This window comes from Oncorhynchus gorbuscha, unplaced genomic scaffold (assembly GCF_021184085.1).
Source record: "Oncorhynchus gorbuscha isolate QuinsamMale2020 ecotype Even-year unplaced genomic scaffold, OgorEven_v1.0 Un_scaffold_2403, whole genome shotgun sequence".
NCBI classification, from domain to species: Eukaryota; Metazoa; Chordata; class Actinopteri; order Salmoniformes; family Salmonidae; genus Oncorhynchus; species Oncorhynchus gorbuscha.
In genome coordinates, this window is record NW_025746925.1 from 26,682 (window position 1) to 48,000 (window position 21,319).

General features: G+C 42.4%; 1 protein-coding gene across 1 annotated transcript in view; it reads left to right on the forward strand.

Annotated features, from left to right (window-relative positions):
• Window positions 1-21,319, forward strand: part of LOC124025743 (multiple PDZ domain protein-like) — a gene marked incomplete at both ends in the record, with an annotated part of 78,116 nt that overhangs the window by 26,414 nt on the left and 30,383 nt on the right. Inside the window, 2 exons of the mRNA XM_046339077.1 lie at window positions 9,630-9,818; window positions 12,742-12,871. Coding sequence (XP_046195033.1) covers window positions 9,630-9,818; window positions 12,742-12,871 — 319 coding nt within the window. The remainder of the gene's footprint in view (window positions 1-9,629; window positions 9,819-12,741; window positions 12,872-21,319) is intronic.

Consider the following 21,319-nt stretch of genomic DNA (forward strand, 5'->3'; position numbering starts at 1 on the left):
CACCATAACACAGTCAATACATGTAGTTTACCACCATAACACAGTCAGTACATGTAGTTTATATCTACCACCATAACACAGTCAGTACATGTAGTTTATATCTACCACCATAACACAGTCAGTACATGTAGTTTATATCTACCACCATAACACAGTCAGTACATGTAGTTTATATCTACCACCATAACACAGTCAGTACATGTAGTTTATCACCATAACACAGTCAGTACATGTAGTTTATATCTACCACCATAACACAGTCAGTACATGTAGTTTATATCTACCACCATAACACAGTCAGTACATGTAGTTTACCACCATAACACAGTCAGTACATGTAGTTTATATCTACCACCATAACACAGTCAGTACATGTAGTTTACCACCATAACACAGTCAGTACATGTAGTTTATATCTACCACCATAACACAGTCAGTACATGTAGTTTATATCTACCACCATAACACAGTCAGTACATGTAGTTTATATCTACCACCATAACACAGTCAGTACATGTAGTTTACCACCATAACACAGTCAGTACATGTAGTTTACCACCATAACACAGTCAGTACATGTAGTTTATATCTACCACCATAACACAGTCAATACATGTAGTTTACCACCATAACACAGTCAGTACATGTAGTTTACCACCATAACACAGTCAGTACATGTAGTTTATATCTACCACCATAACACAGTCAGTACATGTAGTTTATATCTACCACCATAACACAGTCAGTACATGTAGTTTATATCTACCACCATAACACAGTCAGTACATGTAGTTTACCACCATAACACAGTCAGTACATGTAGTTTACCACCATAACACAGTCAGTACATGTAGTTTATATCTACCACCATAACACAGTCAGTACATGTAGTTTATATCTACCACCATAACACAGTCAGTACATGTAGTTTATATCTACCACCATAACACAGTCAGTACATGTAGTTTATATCTACCACCATAACACAGTCAGTACATGTAGTTTATCACCATAACACAGTCAGTACATGTAGTTTATATCTACCACCATAACACAGTCAGTACATGTAGTTTATATCTACCACCATAACACAGTCAGTACATGTAGTTTACCACCATAACACAGTCAGTACATGTAGTTTACCACCATAACACAGTCAGTACATGTAGTTTATATCTACCACCATAACACAGTCAGTACATGTAGTTTATATCTACCACCATAACACAGTCAGTACATGTAGTTTATATCTACCACCATAACACAGTCAGTACATGTAGTTTATATCTACCACCATAACACAGTCAGTACATGTAGTTTACCACCATAACACAGTCAGTACATGTAGTTTACCACCATAACACAGTCAGTACATGTAGTTTACCACCATAACACAGTCAGTACATGTAGTTTATATCACCCTCCTCCTGGATATCACTCTCCTCCTGGATACCACCCTCCTCCTGTATACCACCCTCCTCCTGTATACCACCCTCCTCCTGTATTCCACCCTCCTCCTGTATTCCACCCTCCTCCTGTATACCACCCTCCTCCTCTATACCACCCTCCTCCTGTATACCACCCTCCTCCTGTATACCACCCTCCTCCTGGATACCACCCTCCTTCTGTATACCACCCTCCTCCTGTATACCACCCTCCTCCTGTATACCACCCTCCTCCTGTATACCACCCTCCTCCTGGATACCACCCTCCTCCTGGATACCACCCTCCTCCTCCTGGATACCACCCTCCTCCTGGATACCACCCTCCTCCTGCATACCACCCTCCTCCTGGATACCACCCTCCTCCTGTATACCACCCTCCTCCTGTATACCACCCTCCTGTCTGTATACTAGGGGGCCCACCCCTTCCTCCTGTATACCACCCTCCTCCTGTATACCACCCTCCTCCGGTATACCACCCTCCTCCTGTATACCACCCTCCTCCTGTATACCACCCTCCTCCTGTATACCACCCTCCTCCTGTATACCACCCTCCTCCTGTATACTAGGGGGGGCCCACCCTCCTCCTGTATACCACCCTCCTCCTGTATACCACCCTCCTTCTGTATACTCGGTGTGGCTCACCCTCCTCCTGTATACTAAGGGGGGCCCACCCTGGCGGGGGGGGCAGCCTCCTCCTGTATACTAGGGGGGGCCCATATATTTTATATCTACCACCATAACACAGTCAGTACATGTAGTTTATATCTACCACCATAACACAGTCAGTACATGTAGTTTACCACCATAACACAGTCAGTACATGTAGTTTATATCTACCACCATAACACAGTCAGTACATGTAGTTTACCACCATAACACAGTCAGTACATGTAGTTTATATCTACCACCATAACACAGTCAGTACATGTAGTTTACCACCATAACACAGTCAGTACATGTAGTTTATATCTACCACCATAACACAGTCAGTACATGTAGTTTATATCTACCACCATAACACAGTCAGTACATGTAGTTTACCACCATAACACAGTCAGTACATGTAGTTTATATCTACCACCATAACACAGTCAGTACATGTAGTTTATATCTACCACCACAACACAGTCAGTACATGTAGTTTATCACCATAACACAGTCAGTACATGTAGTTTACCACCATAACACAGTCAATACATGTAGTTTATATCTACCACCATAACACAGTCAGTACATGTAGTTTACCACCATAACACAGTCAGTACATGTAGTTTACCACCATAACACAGTCAGTACATGTAGTTTATATCTACCACCATAACACAGTCAGTACATGTAGTTTATATCTACCACCATAACACAGTCAGTACATGTAGTTTACCACCATAACACAGTCAGTACATGTAGTTTACCACCATAACACAGTCAGTACATGTCGTTTATATCTACCACCATAACACAGTCAGTACATGTAGTTTACCACCATAACACAGTCAGTGCATGTAGTTTATATCTACCACCATAACACAGTCAGTACATGTAGTTTATATCTACCACCATAACACAGTCAGTACATGTAGTTTACCACCATAACACAGTCAGTACATGTAGTTTATATCTACCACCATAACACAGTCAGTACATGTAGTTTACCACCATAACACAGTCAGTACATGTAGTTTACCACCATAACACAGTCAGTACATGTAGTTTATATCTACCACCATAACACAGTTAGTACATGTAGTTTATATCTACCACCATAACACAGTCAGTACATGTAGTTTACCACCATAACACAGTCAGTACATGTAGTTTACCACCATAACACAGTCAGTACATGTAGTTTATATCTACCACCATAACACAGTCAGTACATGTAGTTTATATCTTCCACCATAACACAGTCAGTACATGTAGTTTATCACCATAACACAGTCAGTACATGTAGTTTATATCTACCACCATAACACAGTCAGTACATGTAGTTTACCACCATAACACAGTCAGTACATGTAGTTTACCACCATAACACAGTCAGTGCATGTAGTTTATATCTACCACCATAACACAGTCAGTACATGTAGTTTATCACCATAACACAGTCAGTACATGTAGTTTACCACCATAACACAGTCAGTACATGTAGTTTATATCTACCACCATAACACAGTCAATACATGTAGTTTACCACCATAACACAGTCAGTACATGTAGTTTATATCTACCACCATAACACAGTCAGTACATGTAGTTTATATCTACCACCATAACACAGTCAGTACATGTAGTTTACCACCATAACACAGTCAGTACATGTAGTTTATCACCATAACACAGTCAGTACATGTAGTTTACCACCATAACACAGTCAGTACATGTAGTTTATATCTACCACCATAACACAGTCAATACATGTAGTTTACCACCATAACACAGTCAGTACATGTAGTTTATATCTACCACCATAACACAGTCAGTACATGTAGTTTATATCTACCACCATAACACAGTCAGTACATGTAGTTTACCACCATAACACAGTCAGTACATGTAGTTTATATCTACCACCATAACACAGTCAGTACATGTAGTTTATATCTACCACCATAACAGTCAGTACATGTAGTTTATATCTACCACCATAACACAGTCAGTACATGTAGTTTATATCTACCACCATAACACAGTCAGTACATGTAGTTTATATCTACCACCATAACACAGTCAGTACATGTAGTTTATATCTACCACCATAACACAGTCAGTACATGTAGTTTATATCTACCACCATAACACAGTCAGTACATGTAGTTTATATCTACCACCATAACACAGTCAGTACATGTAGTTTACCACCATAACACAGTCAATACATGTAGTTTATATCTACCACCATAACACAGTCAGTATATGTAGTTTACCACCATAACACAGTCAATACATGTAGTTTATATCTACCACCATAACACAGTCAGTACATGTAGTTTATATCTACCACCATAACACAGTCAGTACATGTAGTTTATATCTACCACCATAACACAGTCAGTATATGTAGTTTACCACCATAACACAGTCAGTACATGTAGTTTATATCTACCACCATAACACAGTCAGTACATGTAGTTTATATCTACCACCATAACACAGTCAGTACATGTAGTTTATATCTACCACCATAACACAGTCAGTATATGTAGTTTACCACCATAACACAGTCAGTACATGTAGTTTACCACCATAACACAGTCAGTACATGTAGTTTACCACCATAACACAGTCAGTACATGTAGTTTATATCTACCACCATAACAGTCAGTACATGTAGTTTATATCTACCACCATAACACAGTCAGTACATGTAGTTTATATCTACCACCATAACACAGTCAGTACATGTAGTTTATATCTACCACCATAACACAGTCAGTACATGTAGTTTATATCTACCACCATAACACAGTCAGTACATGTAGTTTATATCTACCACCATAACACAGTCAGTACATGTAGTTTATATCTACCACCATAACACAGTCAGTACATGTAGTTTACCACCATAACACAGTCAATACATGTAGTTTATATCTACCACCATAACACAGTCAGTATATGTAGTTTACCACCATAACACAGTCAATACATGTAGTTTATATCTACCACCATAACACAGTCAGTACATGTAGTTTATATCTACCACCATAACACAGTCAGTACATGTAGTTTATATCTACCACCATAACACAGTCAGTATATGTAGTTTACCACCATAACACAGTCAGTACATGTAGTTTATATCTACCACCATAACACAGTCAGTACATGTAGTTTATATCTACCACCATAACACAGTCAGTACATGTAGTTTATATCTACCACCATAACACAGTCAGTATATGTAGTTTACCACCATAACACAGTCAGTACATGTAGTTTACCACCATAACACAGTCAGTACATGTAGTTTACCACCATAACACAGTCAGTACATGTAGTTTATATCTACCACCATAACACAGTCAGTACATGTAGTTTATATCTACCACCATAACACAGTCAGTACATGTAGTTTATATCTACCACCATAACACAGTCAGTACATGTAGTTTATATCTACCACCATAACACAGTCAGTACATGTAGTTTATATCTACCACCATAACACAGTCAGTACATGTAGTTTATATCTACCACCATAACACAGTCAGTACATGTAGTTTATATCTACCACCATAACACAGTCAGTACATGTAGTTTATATCTACCACCATAACACAGTCAGTACATGTAGTTTACCACCATAACACAGTACCAATACAGTGTACATGTTTATATCTACCACCATAACACAGTCAGTATATGTAGTTTACCACCATAACACAGTCAATACATGTAGTTTATATCTACCACCATAACACAGTCAGTACATGTAGTTTATATCTACCACCATAACACAGTCAGTACATGTAGTTTATATCTACCACCATAACACAGTCAGTACATGTAGTTTATATCTACCACCATAACACAGTCAGTATATGTAGTTTACCACCATAACACAGTCAGTACATGTAGTTTACCACCATAACACAGTCAGTACATGTAGTTTACCACCATAACACAGTCAGTACATGTAGTTTATATCTACCACCATAACACAGTCAGTACATGTAGTTTATATCTACCACCATAACACAGTCAGTACATGTAGTTTATATCTACCACCATAACACAGTCAGTACATGTAGTTTATATCTACCACCATAACACAGTCAGTACATGTAGTTTATATCTACCACCATAACACAGTCAGTACATGTAGTTCTACCACCATAACACAGTCAGTACATGTAGTTTACCACCATAACACAGTCAGTACATGTAGTTTACCACCATAACACAGTCAGTACATGTAGTTTATATCTACCACCATAACACAGTCAGTACATGTAGTTTATATCTACCACCATAACACAGTCAGTTCATGTAGTTTACCACCATAACACAGTCAGTACATGTAGTTTATATCTACCACCATAACACAGTTAGTACAGGTAGTTTATATCTACCACCATAACACAGTCAATACATGTAGTTTACCACCATAACACAGTCAGTACATGTAGTTTATATCTACCACCATAACACAGTCAGTACATGTAGTTTATATCTACCACCATAACACAGTCAGTACATGTAGTTTATATCTACCACCATAACACAGTCAGTACATGTAGTTTATATCTACCACCATAACACAGTCAGTACATGTAGTTTATATCTACCACCATAACACAGTCAGTACATGTAGTTTATATCTACCACCATAACACAGTCAGTACATGTAGTTTATATCTACCACCATAACACAGTCAGTACATGTAGTTTATCACCATAACACAGTCAGTACATGTAGTTTATATCTACCACCATAACACAGTCAGTACATGTAGTTTATATCTACCACCATAACACAGTCAGTACATGTAGTTTACCACCATAACACAGTCAGTACATGTAGTTTATATCTACCACCATAACACAGTCAGTACATGTAGTTTATATCTACCACCATAACACAGTCAGTACATGTAGTTTATATCTACCACCATAACACAGTCAGTACATGTAGTTTATATCTACCACCATAACACAGTCAGTACATGTAGTTTATATCTACCACCATAACACAGTCAGTACATGTAGTTTATATCTACCACCATAACACAGTCAGTACATGTAGTTTATATCTACCACCATAACACAGTCAGTACATGTAGTTTACCACCATAACACAGTCAGTACATGTAGTTTACTACCACCATAACACAGTCAGTACATGTAGTTTATATCTACCACCATAACACAGTCAGTACATGTAGTTTATATCTACCACCATAACACAGTCAGTACATGTAGTTTATATCTACCACCATAACACAGTCAGTACATGTAGTTTATATCTACCACCATAACACAGTCAGTACATTTAGTTTATATCTACCACCATAACACAGTCAGTACATGTAGTTTACCACCATAACACAGTCAGTACATGTAGTTTACCACCATAACACAGTCAGTACATGTAGTTTATATCTACCACCATAACACAGTCAGTACATGTAGTTTATATCTACCACCATAACACAGTCAGTACATGTAGTTTACCACCATAACACAGTCAGTACATGTAGTTTATATCTACCACCATAACACAGTTAGTACAGGTAGTTTATATCTACCACCATAACACAGTCAATACATGTAGTTTACCACCATAACACAGTCAGTACATGTAGTTTATATCTACCACCATAACACAGTCAGTACATGTAGTTTATATCTACCACCATAACAAAGTCAGTACATGTAGTTTATATCTACCACCATAACACAGTCAATACATGTAGTTTACCACCATAACACAGTCAGTACATGTAGTTTATATCTACCACCATAACACAGTCAGTACATGTAGTTTATATCTACCACCATAACACAGTCAGTACATGTAGTTTATATCTACCACCATAACACAGTCAGTACATGTAGTTTATATCTACCACCATAACACAGTCAGTACATGTAGTTTATCACCATAACACAGTCAGTACATGTAGTTTATATCTACCACCATAACACAGTCAGTACATGTAGTTTATATCTACCACCATAACACAGTCAGTACATGTAGTTTACCACCATAACACAGTCAGTACATGTAGTTTACCACCATAACACAGTCAGTACATGTAGTTTATATCTACCACCATAACACAGTCAGTACATGTAGTTTACCACCATAACACAGTCAGTACATGTAGTTTATATCTACCACCATAACACAGTCAGTACATGTAGTTTACCACCATAACACAGTCAGTACATGTAGTTTATATCTACCACCATAACACAGTCAGTACATGTAGTTTATATCTACCACCATAACACAGTCAGTACATGTAGTTTATATCTACCACCATAACACAGTCAGTACATGTAGTTTACCACCATAACACAGTCAGTACATGTAGTTTACCACCATAACACAGTCAGTACATGTAGTTTATATCTACCACCATAACACAGTCAATACATGTAGTTTACCACCATAACACAGTCAGTACATGTAGTTTATATCTACCACCATAACACAGTCAGTACATGTAGTTTATATCTACCACCATAACACAGTCAGTACATGTAGTTTATATCTACCACCATAACACAGTCAGTACATGTAGTTTATATCTACCACCATAACACAGTCAGTACATGTAGTTTATCACCATAACACAGTCAGTACATGTAGTTTATATCTACCACCATAACACAGTCAGTACATGTAGTTTATATCTACCACCATAACACAGTCAGTACATGTAGTTTACCACCATAACACAGTCAGTACATGTAGTTTACCACCATAACACAGTCAGTACATGTAGTTTATATCTAGCACCATAACACAGTCAGTACATGTAGTTTATATCTACCACCATAACACAGTCAGTACATGTAGTTTATATCTACCACCATAACACAGTCAGTACATGTAGTTTATATCTACCACCATAACACAGTCAGTACATGTAGTTTACCACCATAACACAGTCAGTACATGTAGTTTACCACCATAACACAGTCAGTACATGTAGTTTACCACCATAACACAGTCAGTACATGTAGTTTATATCTACCACCATAACACAGTCAGTATATGTAGTTTATTTCTGCCCACAGTGTGTTGTAACTCTTGTTGTTGTCTGTGTCCTAGTAACAGTAGGGCAGCAGAGAGAGCCTCTTGTTACCAACCTGCTGAATATTTCATGGTGTTGAGAAATGAACACAATGCCTGACCACACTACTAGAGAGAGAAAGGGTTGGGGAGAGAGAGAGTTGGAGAGAGGGAGTAGAAACAGAGAAGGTAAGGTAGGTGGGGAGGAGGTGAGGAGAGAGACTAGAAAGAGAGAAGGAAAGGTAGTTGAGGGGAGGTGAGGAGAGAGAGAGACAGGTAGAGAGAGAAAGAGAGTGTCCAATTCCCCCATTCACAACTACTCTCTTTACCCTGTTCGCTTCGGTCAGACCAGAACTCTATCGGGTCTATTTCCCTCTCCGTTTCCTACAGACCCTCTCCACCTCTGACCCTCCACCTTTGACCTTTCACGTATCCCCCAGATCGAGTGTTGTGTCCTGGAGTCCATCCCAGAGTCGTCGAGGTCGTCGAGAGACGAGACCCAGTCGTTATCGAGAGATGAGAAGGATACTCTCTACTCAGCTGGGATGCTAGCCTCCTCCACACAGCAGGCGCATGCTAACAGCTACGGCTCACAGCAGAGGAACAGCCAACCGTGCTCCACACTGAAGGTAAGAAACCTTCCTAACAGTCAAGTGACATCAACACCTCAGGGTTACCTTGGCAAGTCTACTGTAAGGACCGAAATAACTTGGAACAAGAAGCAGTGCTCACAATGCTAACTCTAGAAAGTACGTTTTGCTCTGTTAGTGTAACGAAAAACAAGACAGAGTGTTTATATGCTAGAGCAACAGTGGTTCTATGCTAAACGCAGGTAGCCATCTCACTCTCTGGATCAATAGTCACAGCTCACCTTACTGTTTGCTATAGTACCTTTTCAGGTCAAACAAATGGAAAGATATGAGTCAAGTGTGTAAATAGGAACTAGTCAACCTAGGGTATGTTTTTATCCTCCCAACCCTTAGAGAAGTAGCCTATTCCAAATAGCTTATACTTCAGTAAATAGTGTTCACGTTCTGCCATACTCGGTTCCTGTATCGCACTGACCTGTAGATACAACACTGTTCCCTCTATAGGTTCCTGTATCGTACTGACCTGTAGATACAACACAGTTCCCTCTATAGGTTCCTGTACTGACCTGTAGATACTACACTGTTGCCTCTATAGGTTCCTGTATCGTACTGACCTGTAGATACAACACTGTTCCCTCTATAGGTTCCTGTACTGACCTGTAGATACAACACTGTTCCCTCTATAGGTTCCTGTACTGACCTGTAGATACAACACTATTCCCTCTATAGGTTCCTGTATCGTACTGACCTGTAGATACAACACTGTTCCCTCTATAGGTTCCTGTACTGACCTGTAGATACAACACTGTTCCCTCTATAGGTTCCTGTACTGACCTGTAGATACAACACTATTCCCTCTATAGGTTCCTGTATCGTATTGACCGGTAGATACAACACTGTTTCCTCTATAGGTTCCTGTACTGGCCTGTAGATACAACACTGTTCCCTCTATAGGTTCCTGTATTGACCTGTAGATACAACACTGTTGCCTCTATAGGTTCCTGTACTGACCTGTAGATACAACACTGTTCCCTCTATAGGTTCCTGTATCGTACTGACCTGTAGATACAAAACTGTTCCCTCTATAGGTTCCTGTACTGAGCTGTAGATACAACACTGTTCCCTCTATAGGTTCCTGTACTGACCTGTAGATACAACACTGTTCCCTCTATAGGTTCCTGTACTGACCTGTAGATACAACACTGTTCCCTCTATAGGTTCCTGTACTGACCTGTAGATACTACACTGTTGCCTCTATAGGTTCCTGTATCGTACTGACCTGTAGATACAACACTGTTCCCTCTATAGGTTCCTGTACTGACCTGTAGATACAACACTGTTCCCTCTATAGGTTCCTGTACTGACCTGTAGATACAACACTATTCCCTCTATAGGTTCCTGTATCGTACTGACCTGTAGATACAACACTGTTCCCTCTATAGGTTCCTGTACTGACCTGTAGATACAACACTGTTCCCTCTATAGGTTCCTGTACTGACCTGTAGATACAACACTATTCCCTCTATAGGTTCCTGTATCGTACTGACCTGTAGATACAACACTGTTCCCTCTATAGGTTCCTGTACTGGCCTGTAGATACAACACTGTTCCCTCTATAGGTTCCTGTATTGACCTGTAGATACAACACTGTTGCCTCTATAGGTTCCTGTACTGACCTGTAGATACAACACTGTTCCCTCTATAGGTTCCTGTATCGTACTGACCTGTAGATACAAAACTGTTCCCTCTATAGGTTCCTGTACTGAGCTGTAGATACAACACTGTTCCCTCTATAGGTTCCTGTACTGACCTGTAGATACAACACTGTTCCCTCTATAGGTTCCTGTACTGACCTGTAGATACAACACTGTTCCTCTATAGGTTCCTGTACTGAGCTGTAGATACAACACTGTTCCCTCTATAGGTTCCTGTATCGTACTGACCTGTAGATACAACACTGTTCCCTCTATAGGTTCCTGTACTGACCTGTAGATACAACACTGTTCCCTCTATAGGTTCCTGTATTGACCTGTAGATACAACACTGTTCCCTCTATAGGTTCCTGTACTGACCTGTAGATACAACACTGTTCCCTCTATAGGTTCCTGTACTGAGCTGTAGATACAACACTGTTCCCTCTATAGGTTCCTGTACTGACCTGTAGATACAACACTGTTCCCTCTATAGGTTCCTGTACTGACCTGTAGATACAACACAGTTCCCTCTATAGGTTCCTGTATCATATTGACCTGTAGATACAACACTGTTCCCTCTATAGGTTAGTTTATTTCCTGTGTTTAGAGTCATTGGGCCAGCTGGATCAGTGTCATTGGGCCAGCTGGATCAGTGTCATTGGGCCAGCTGGATCAGTGTCATCGGGCCAGCTGGATCTGTGTCATTGGGCCAGATGGATCAGTGTCATCGGGCCAGCTGGATCTGTGTCATTGGGCCAGCTGGATCTGTGTCATTGGGCCAGATGGATCAGTGTCATCGGGCCAGCTGGATCTGTGTCATTGGGCCAGATGGATCAGTGTCATTGGGCCAGCTGATTTGGTGTCATTGGGCCAGCTGGATCGTTAAGGTTTCTGGTGTTGATTATGGGCACCAAGCATGCTACCTCTACCGTACACCTGTTCTAAGTACAACACAGAAGCTCTCTTGGTGTCCCTAACTGTTCTGAAAAGCTGGTAGGCCTGCTACAAATGGACAGCGATACATTGGACACAAACAGTTCGGCTACTGTTTATCCATCAGTCCAGTCATCCATCAGTCCAGTCATCCATCAGTCCAGTCATCCATCAGTCCAGTCATCCATCAGTCCAGTCATCCATCAGTCCATTCATCCATCAGTCCAGTCATCCATCAGTCCAGTCATCCATCAGTCCAGTCATCCATCAGTCCAGTCATCCATCCTTCCGTTCATTGATTGATTCATCCCTTATTTTCTGTTTATCTTTCTCAGGACGAGAAATCTCCGCGTCATTGTTCCAGCGGCAACATGGAGGACGGCGATAAGCTCCTGGCCCCGCCCCCTTCTTTCGGCAGCCATTTTGAGAGGACAATCACTGTTGTCAGGGGCAACCGTAGCCTTGGTATGTTATCTGTGTTTTTCATTGTGGCGGGGTGTCTGTGTGTGTACGTCGTCGGCACGGCGATACTGGGCGGAGAGGAGGAGAAGCTGATAATCGAGGGAAGTCAAAGATTTTTTCAGGAGATGAGGTGAACACTGGTGTTTCTTAGTAAGGGAATATCTGTTAAAAAGGGGCTTCTGGAATTTATAAAAGTCGTATTGAATTCAATCAATCAGGTTGAAAACGTGAGAGAGAGAGAGAGAGAGAGAGAGGAAGAAAGTTGACTTGCACTTTTTATTAAGGGCACCATAGAAAACTCATGTTGTTGACTGTGAAAGAGAGAGTGCACCTCTGAAAACCCATGTTGTTGACTGTGAAAGAGAGAGTGGACCTCTGTTAATTAGAAAACCATGTTGTTGACTGTGAAAGAGAGTCCTCTGTTAATTAGAAAACCCATGTTGTTGACTGTGAAAGAGAGAGTGGACCTCTGTTAATTAGAAAACCCATGTTGTTGACTGTGAAAGAGAGAGTGGGCTTCTGTTAATTAGAAAACCCATGTTGTTGACTGTGAAAGAGAGAGTGGACCTCTGTTAATTAGAAAACCCATGTTGTTGACTGTGAAAGAGAGAGTGGACCTCTGTTAATAAGAAAACCCATGTTGTTGACTGTGAAAGAGAGAGTGGACCTCTGTTAATAAGAAAACCCATGTTGTTGACTGTGAAAGAGAGAGTGGGCTTCTGTTAATTAGAAAACCCATGTTGTTGACTGTGAAAGAGAGAGTGGACCTCTGTTAATAAGAAAACCCATGTTGTTGACTGTGAAAGAGAGAGTGGACCTCTGTTAATTAGAAAACCATGTTGTTGACTGTGAAAGAGAGAGTGGACCTCTGTTAATAAGAAAACCCATGTTGTTGACTGTGAAAGAGAGTCCTCTGTTAATAAGAAAACCCATGTTGTTGACTGTGAAAGAGAGAGTGGACCTCTGTTAATAAGAAAACCCATGTTGTTGACTGTGAAAGAGAGAGTGGACCTCTGTTAATAAGAAAACCCATGTTGTTGACTGTGAAAGAGAGAGTGGACCTCTGAAAACCCATGTTGTTGACTGTGAAAGAGAGAGTGGGCTTCTGTTAATAAGAAAACCCATGTTGTTGACTGTGAAAGAGAGAGTGGACCTCTGTTAATTAGAAAACCCATGTTGATGACTGTGAAAGAGACAGAGAACTGAACCTTTATTTAACTAGGCTACTGGGGAACAGTGGGTTAACTGCCTTGTTCAGGGGCAGAACGACAGATTTTTACCTTGTCAGCTCGCGGATTCGACCCAGCAACCTTTGCGGTTACTGGCCCAACACTCTAACTACTAGGCTACCTGCATCCTCTAACCACTAGACTACCGGTCTCCTCTAACCACTAGGCTACCTGCCTCCTCTAACCACCAGGCTACCTGCCTCCTCTAAACACTAGACTACCTGCCTCCTCTAACCACTAGGCTACCTGCCTCCTCTAACCACGAGACTACCTGCCTCCTCTAACCACGAGACTACCTGCCTCCTCTAACCACTAGACTACCTGTCTCCTCTAACCACTAGACTACCTGTCTCCTCTAACCACTAGGCTACCTGCCTCCTCTAACCACTAGACTACCTGTCTCCTCTAACCACTAGGCTACCTGCCTCCTCTAACCACGAGACTACCTGCCTCCTCTAACCACGAGACTACCTGCCTCCTCTAACCACCCGGCTACCTGCCTCCTCTAACCACTAGGTTACCTGCCTCCTCTAACCACTAGGCTACCTGCCTCCTCTAACCACTAGGCTACCTGTCTCCTCTAACCACTAGACTACCTGCCTCCTCTAACCACTAGGCTACCTGCCTCCTCTAACCACTAGACTACCTGCCTCCTCTAACCACTAGACTACCTGCCTCCTCTAACCACTAGACTACCTGCCTCCTCTAACCACTAGGCTACCTGCCTCCTCTAACCACTAGGCTACCTGCCTCCTCTAACCACTAGGCTACCTGCCTCCTCTAACCACTAGGCTACCTGCCTCCTCTAACCACTAGACTACCTGCCTCCTCTAACCACTAGGCTACCTGCCTCCTCTAACCACTAGGCTACCTGCCTCCTCCAACCACTAGGTTACCTGCCTCCTCTAACCACTAGGCTACCTGCCTCCTCTAACCACTAGACTACCTGCCTCCTCTAACCACTAGGCTACCTGCCTCCTCTAACCACTAGACTACCTGCCTCATCTAACCACTAGACTACCTGCCTCCTCTAACCACGAGACTACCTGCCTCCTCTCACCACTAGACTACCTGCCTCCTCTAACCACTAGGCCACCTGCCTCCTCTAACCACTAGGCTACCTGCCTCCTCTAACCACTAGGCTACCTGCCTCCTCTAACCACTAGACTACCTGCCTCCTCTAACCACTAGGCTACCTGCCTCCTCTAACCACTAGGCTACCTGTCTCCTCTAACCACCAGGCTACCTGTCTCCTCTAACCACGAGACTACCTGCCTCCTCTAACCACTAGGCTACCTGTCTCCTCTAACCACTAGGTTACCTGCCTCCTCCAACCACTAGGTTACCTGCCTCCTCTAACCACTAGGCTACCTGCCTCCTCTAACCACTAGGCTACCTGCCTCCTCTAACCACTAGACTACCTGCCTCCTCTAACCACTAGGCTACCTGCCTCCTCTAACCACTAGGATACCTGCCTCCTCTAACCACTAGGCTACCTGCCTCCTCTAACCCCTAGACTACCTGCCTCCTCTAACCACGAGGCTACCTGCCTCCTCTAACCACTAGACTACCTGCCTCCTCTAACCACTAGACTACCTGCCTCCTCTAACCACCAGGCTACCTGTCTCCTCTGACCACTAGGCTACCTGCCTCCTCTTACCACTAGACTACCTGCCTCCTCTAACCACTAGACTACCTGCCTCCTCTAACCACTAGGCTACCTGCCTCCTCTAACCACTAGACTACCTGCCTCCTCTAACCACTAGGCTACCTGTCTCCTCTAACCACTAGGCTACCTGCCTCCTCTAACCACTAGGCTACCTGCCTCCTCTAACCACTAGGCTACCTGTCTCCTCTAACCACCAGGCTACCTGCCTCCTCTAACCACTAGGCTACCTGCCTCCTCTAACCACTAGGCTACCTGCCTCCTCTAACCACTAGGCTACATGTCTCCTCTAACCTCTAGGCTACCTGCCTCCTCTAACCACTAGACTACCTGCCTCCTCTAACCACTAGACTACCTGCCTCCTCTAACCACTAGACTACCTGCCTCCTCTAACCACCAGGCTACCTGCCTCCTCTAACCACTAGGATACCTGCCTCCTCTAACCACTAGAATGGCTACTTCACTGTGTGTGAGAGCATTCAGACCTAGAATGGCTACTTCACTGTGTGTGAGAGCATTCAGACCTAGAATGGCTACTTCACTGTGTGTGAGAGCATTCAGACCTAGAATGGCTACTTCACTGTGTGTGAGAGCATTCAGACCTAGAATGGCTACTTCACTGTGTGTGAGAGCATTCAGACCTAGAATGGCTACTTCACTGTGTGTGAGAGCATTCAGACCTAGAATGGCTACTTCACTGTGTGTGAGAGCATTCAGACCTAGAATGGCTACTTCACTGTGTGTGAGAGCATTCAGACCTAGAATGGCTACTTCACTGTGTGTGAGAGCATTCAGACCTAGAATGGCTACTTCACTGTGTGTGAGAGCATTCAGACCTAGAATGGCTACTTCACTGTGTGTGAGAGCATTCAGACCTGGAATGGCTACTTACATTTACATTTACATTTAAGTCATTTAGCAGACGCTCTTATCCAGAGCAACTTACAAATTGGTGCAATCACCTTATGACATCCAGTGGGACAGTCACTTAACAATAGTGCATCTAAAACTTAGGGGGGGTGGGGTGAGAGGGATTACTTAACCTATCCTAGGTATTCCTTAAAGAGGTGGGGTTTCAGGTGTCTCCGGAAGGTGGTGATTGACTCCGCTGTCCTGGCGTCGTGAGGGAGTTTGTTCCACCATTGGGGGGCCAGGGCAGCGAACAGTTTTGACTGGGCTGAGCGGGAGCTGTACTTCCTCAGTGGTAGGGAGGCGAGCAGGCCAGAGGTGGATGAACGCAGTGCCCTTGTTTGGGTGTAGGGCCTGATCAGAGCCTGGAGGTACTGAGGTGCCGTTCCCCTCACAGCTCCGTAGGCAAGCACCATGGTCTTGTAGCGGATGCGAGCTTCAACTGGAAGCCAGTGGAGAGAACGGAGGAGCGGGGTGACGTGAGAGAACTTGGGAAGGTTGAACACCAGACGGGCTGCGGCGTTCTGGATGAGTTGAAGGGGTTTAATGGCACAGGCAGGGAGCCCAGCCAACAGCGAGTTGCAGTAATCCAGACGGGAGATGACAAGTGCCTGGATTAGGACCTGCGCCGCTTCCTGTGTGAGGCAGGGTCGTACTCTGCGGATGTTGTAGAGCATGAACCTACAGGAACGGGCCACCGCCTTGATGTTAGTTGAGAACGACAGGGTGTTGTCCAGGATCACGCCAAGGTTCTTGGCGCTCTGGGAGGAGGACACAATGGAGTTGTCAACCGTGATGGCGAGATCATGGAACGGGCAGTCCTTCCCCGGGAGGAAGAGCAGCTCCGTCTTGCCGAGGTTCAGCTTGAGGTGGTGATCCGTCATCCACACTGATATGTCTGCCAGACATGCAGAGATGCGATTCGCCACCTGGTCATCAGAAGGAGGAAAGGAGAAGATTAATTGTGTGTCGTCTGCATAGCAATGATAAGAGAGACCATGTGAGGTTATGACAGAGCCAAGTGACTTGGTGTATAGCGAGAATAGGAGAGGGCCAAGAACAGAGCCCTGGGGGACACCAGTGGTGAGAGCGCGTGGTGAGGAGACAGATTCTCGCCACGCCACCTGGTAGGAGCGACCTGTCAGGTAGGACGCAATCCAAGCGTGGGCCGCGCCGGAGATGCCCAACTCGGAGAGGGTGGAGAGGAGGATCTGATGGTTCACAGTATCGAAGGCAGCCGATAGATCTAGAAGGATGAGAGCAGAGGAGAGAGAGTTAGCTTTAGCAGTGCGGAGCGCCTCCGTGATACAGAGGAGAGCAGTCTCAGTTGAGTGACTAGTCTTGAAACCTGACTGATTTGGATCAAGAAGGTCATTCAGAGAGAGATAGCGGGAGAGCTGGCCAAGGACGGCACGTTCAAGAGTTTTGGAGAGAAAAGAAAGAAGGGATACTGGTCTGTAATTGTTGACATCGGAGGGATCGAGTGTAGGTTTTTTCAGAAGGGGTGCAACTCTCGCTCTCTTGAAGACGGAAGGGACGTAGCCAACGGTCAGGGATGAGTTGATGAGCGAGGTGAGGTAAGGGAGAAGGTCTCCGGAAATGGTCTGGAGAAGAGAGGAGGGGATAGGGTCGAGCGGGCAGGTTGTTGGGCGGCCGGCCGTCACAAGACGCGAGATTTCATCTGGAGAGAGAGGGGAGAAAGAGGTCAGAGCACAGGGTAGGGCAGTGTGTGTGAGAGCATTCAGACCTAGAATGGCTACTTCACTGTGTGTGAGAGCATTCAGACCTAGAATGGCTACTTCACTGTGTGTGAGAGCATTCAGACCTAGAATGGCTACTTCACTGTGTGTGAGAGCATTCAGACCTAGAATGGCTACTTCACTGTGTGTGAGAGCATTCAGACCTAGAATGGCTACTTCACTGTGTGTGAGAGCATTCAGACCTAGAATGGCTACTTCACTGTGTGTGAGAGCATTCAGACCTAGAAATGGAATTATGTTGGTCCATTTGGGAAGACACAATGTTGTGAGCATATCGTTGTTACTTTAGCACTAAGGTGTGTTTATTATTATACCTTGCCTGACACCTTACCAACATTAGATGTTCAAAATTACACCAAAGAGATAAAGCTCTACATTTATAACTATATATATATATTTCTTACTGTACTGTGTATGGAATGCTTTGGCAGTTTTGTGTGAACGTGTTTTTTTTGGGGTGAACTCACCTTTTTGTGAGAACACATTTGAGAAAGTTGTGAGAGATTTGTGAGAACACATTTGAGAAAGTTGTGAGAGATTTGTGAGAACACGTTTGAGAAAGTTGTGAGAGATTTGTGAGAACACGTTTGAGAAAGTTGTGAGAGATTTGTGAGAACACGTTTGAGAAAGTTGTGAGAGATTTGTGAGAACACGTTTGAGAAAGTTGTGAGAGATTTATGAGAACACGTTTGAGAAAGTTGTGAGAACACGTTTGAGAAAGTTGTGAGAGATTTGTGAGAACACGTTTGAGAAAGTTGTGAGAGATTTGTGAGAACACGTGTTTTCTTTGTTTTGTGGACCCCATGGTTTGTTAGACACATTTTTGTGAGAACACCGTTTCTGTGAACGTCTCGTTTGTTTTTAACACGTAGTTTGTTAAAAAAAAGAGATGGTTGTGTTGTGAGAACATTTTGTTAGTCCGTGATGTTTTGTTTCTTGCCTTGGGGAATGCATGGGAGTGTTGTTTCATGTTTGTTTTGTTTGTGAAGACACTTTAGTTCTTGTTCGTTTGAGACGGTTTCTTCACAAATGCGTGAAACTGCTTTTTAATTTCTTTGTTTCTGTCTTTGTGGTCTTTGTGGATTCTTACTAGCCTATTTATTAACTGGAAATGTCTGTCTTAAGGAAAACCTACAGACAAAAATAAGCGGTTAAACGATGATAGTTAATGTGATATTATATTACTCTATGTTATCTTTACAGATTATATATATTTATATGTATATACATTTATATATATATTTATATATATTTATATGTATTTATATATATTGATATACATTTATATATATTTATATATATATACATTTATATATATATTTATATACATTTATATATATATTTATATACATTTATATATATATTTATATACATTTATATATATATATATATATATATTTATATACATTTATATATATATTTATATACATTTATATATATATTTATATATATACATTTATATATATATATATTTATATACATTTATATATATATTTATATATATACATTTATATATATATATATTTTTATACATTTATATATATATATATTTATATACATTCATATATATATGTATTTATATACAGTTGCTGTGAAGGAAAGTGCTGTCTGTTTGTGTACCTATCGGACCTGTAGCTTCTCCCAGAGGTCAATAACGGTGATCGTCTATGTGGCTGTAACCCATAATGCACTATGATTGTATTGTAATTTGAATGTACTGAGAGAAGAAATAATAATAAAAAATCAATAAACTATATATTTTAAACATACATAAAACGTCATTTATTTTTGATCGACCTTCAAATTGTGTACGCTCATAGTGTGTTGGTGTGGTCCTTGGTGTAGATCCACTAGTGTGTCAGTCCTAATGCACCCCTCTGCAAGTTTGTGTTTCCCGTTGTGTGTGGTCCGACGTGTGTGTGTGTGTGTGTGTGTGTGTGTGTGTGTGTGTGTGTGTGTGTGTGTGTGTGTGTGTGTGTGTGTGTGTGTGTGTGTGTGTGTGTGTGTGTGTGTGTGTGTGTGTGTGTGTGTGTGGTCCTACGTATGTGTGTGTGTGTGTTATCCTTGCTGAATACTAGATAGCCAATGCAAGCCTCTTAAAGCCATGTGCAACTGTGTTTGTTTAATCTTCCTAACATCCTTTTTGTACTTGTGACACTGAGGTGTGTGTGTGTGTGTGTGTGTGTGTGTGTGTGTGTGTGTGTGTGTGTGTGTGTGTGTGTGTGTGTGTGTGTGTGTGTGTGTGTGTGTGTGTGTGTAGGTGTGTGTGTGTGTGTGGTCCTACGTATGTGTGTGTGTGTGTTATCCTTGCTGAATACTAGATAGCCAATGCAAGCCTCTTAAAGCCATGTGCAACTGTGTTTGTTTAATCTTCCTAACATCCTTTTTGTACTTGTGACACTGAGGGTGTGGTGTGTGTGTGTGTGTGTGTGTGTGTGTGTGTGTGTGTGTGTGTGTGTGTGTGTGTGTGTGTGTGTGTGTGTGTGTGTGTGTGTGTGTGTGTGTGTGTGTGTGTGTGTGTGTGTATGCCTGTCTGTCTGTGACTGCAGACGGATGGGGGATGTGTGTGTGTGTGTGTGTGTGTGTGTGTGTGTGTGTGTGTGTGTGTGTGTGTGTGTGTGTGTGTGTGTGCGTGTGTGCGTGTGCGTGTGCGTGTGTGTGTGTGTGTGTGTGTGTGTCTGTTAGCGCAGACGGGTGGGGGATGTTTGTGTCCTTGTACAACTAGTTGGCCCCAATTCAATCAGAGAAAGAGAATCCCCACTGTGGGGTCACTCAGAACATTACCTCTCTTATTGGGGGTCACTCAGAACATTACCTCTCTTATTGGGGGTCACTCAGAACATTACCTCTGTTATTGGGGGTGAATCCCCACTGTGGGGTCACTCAG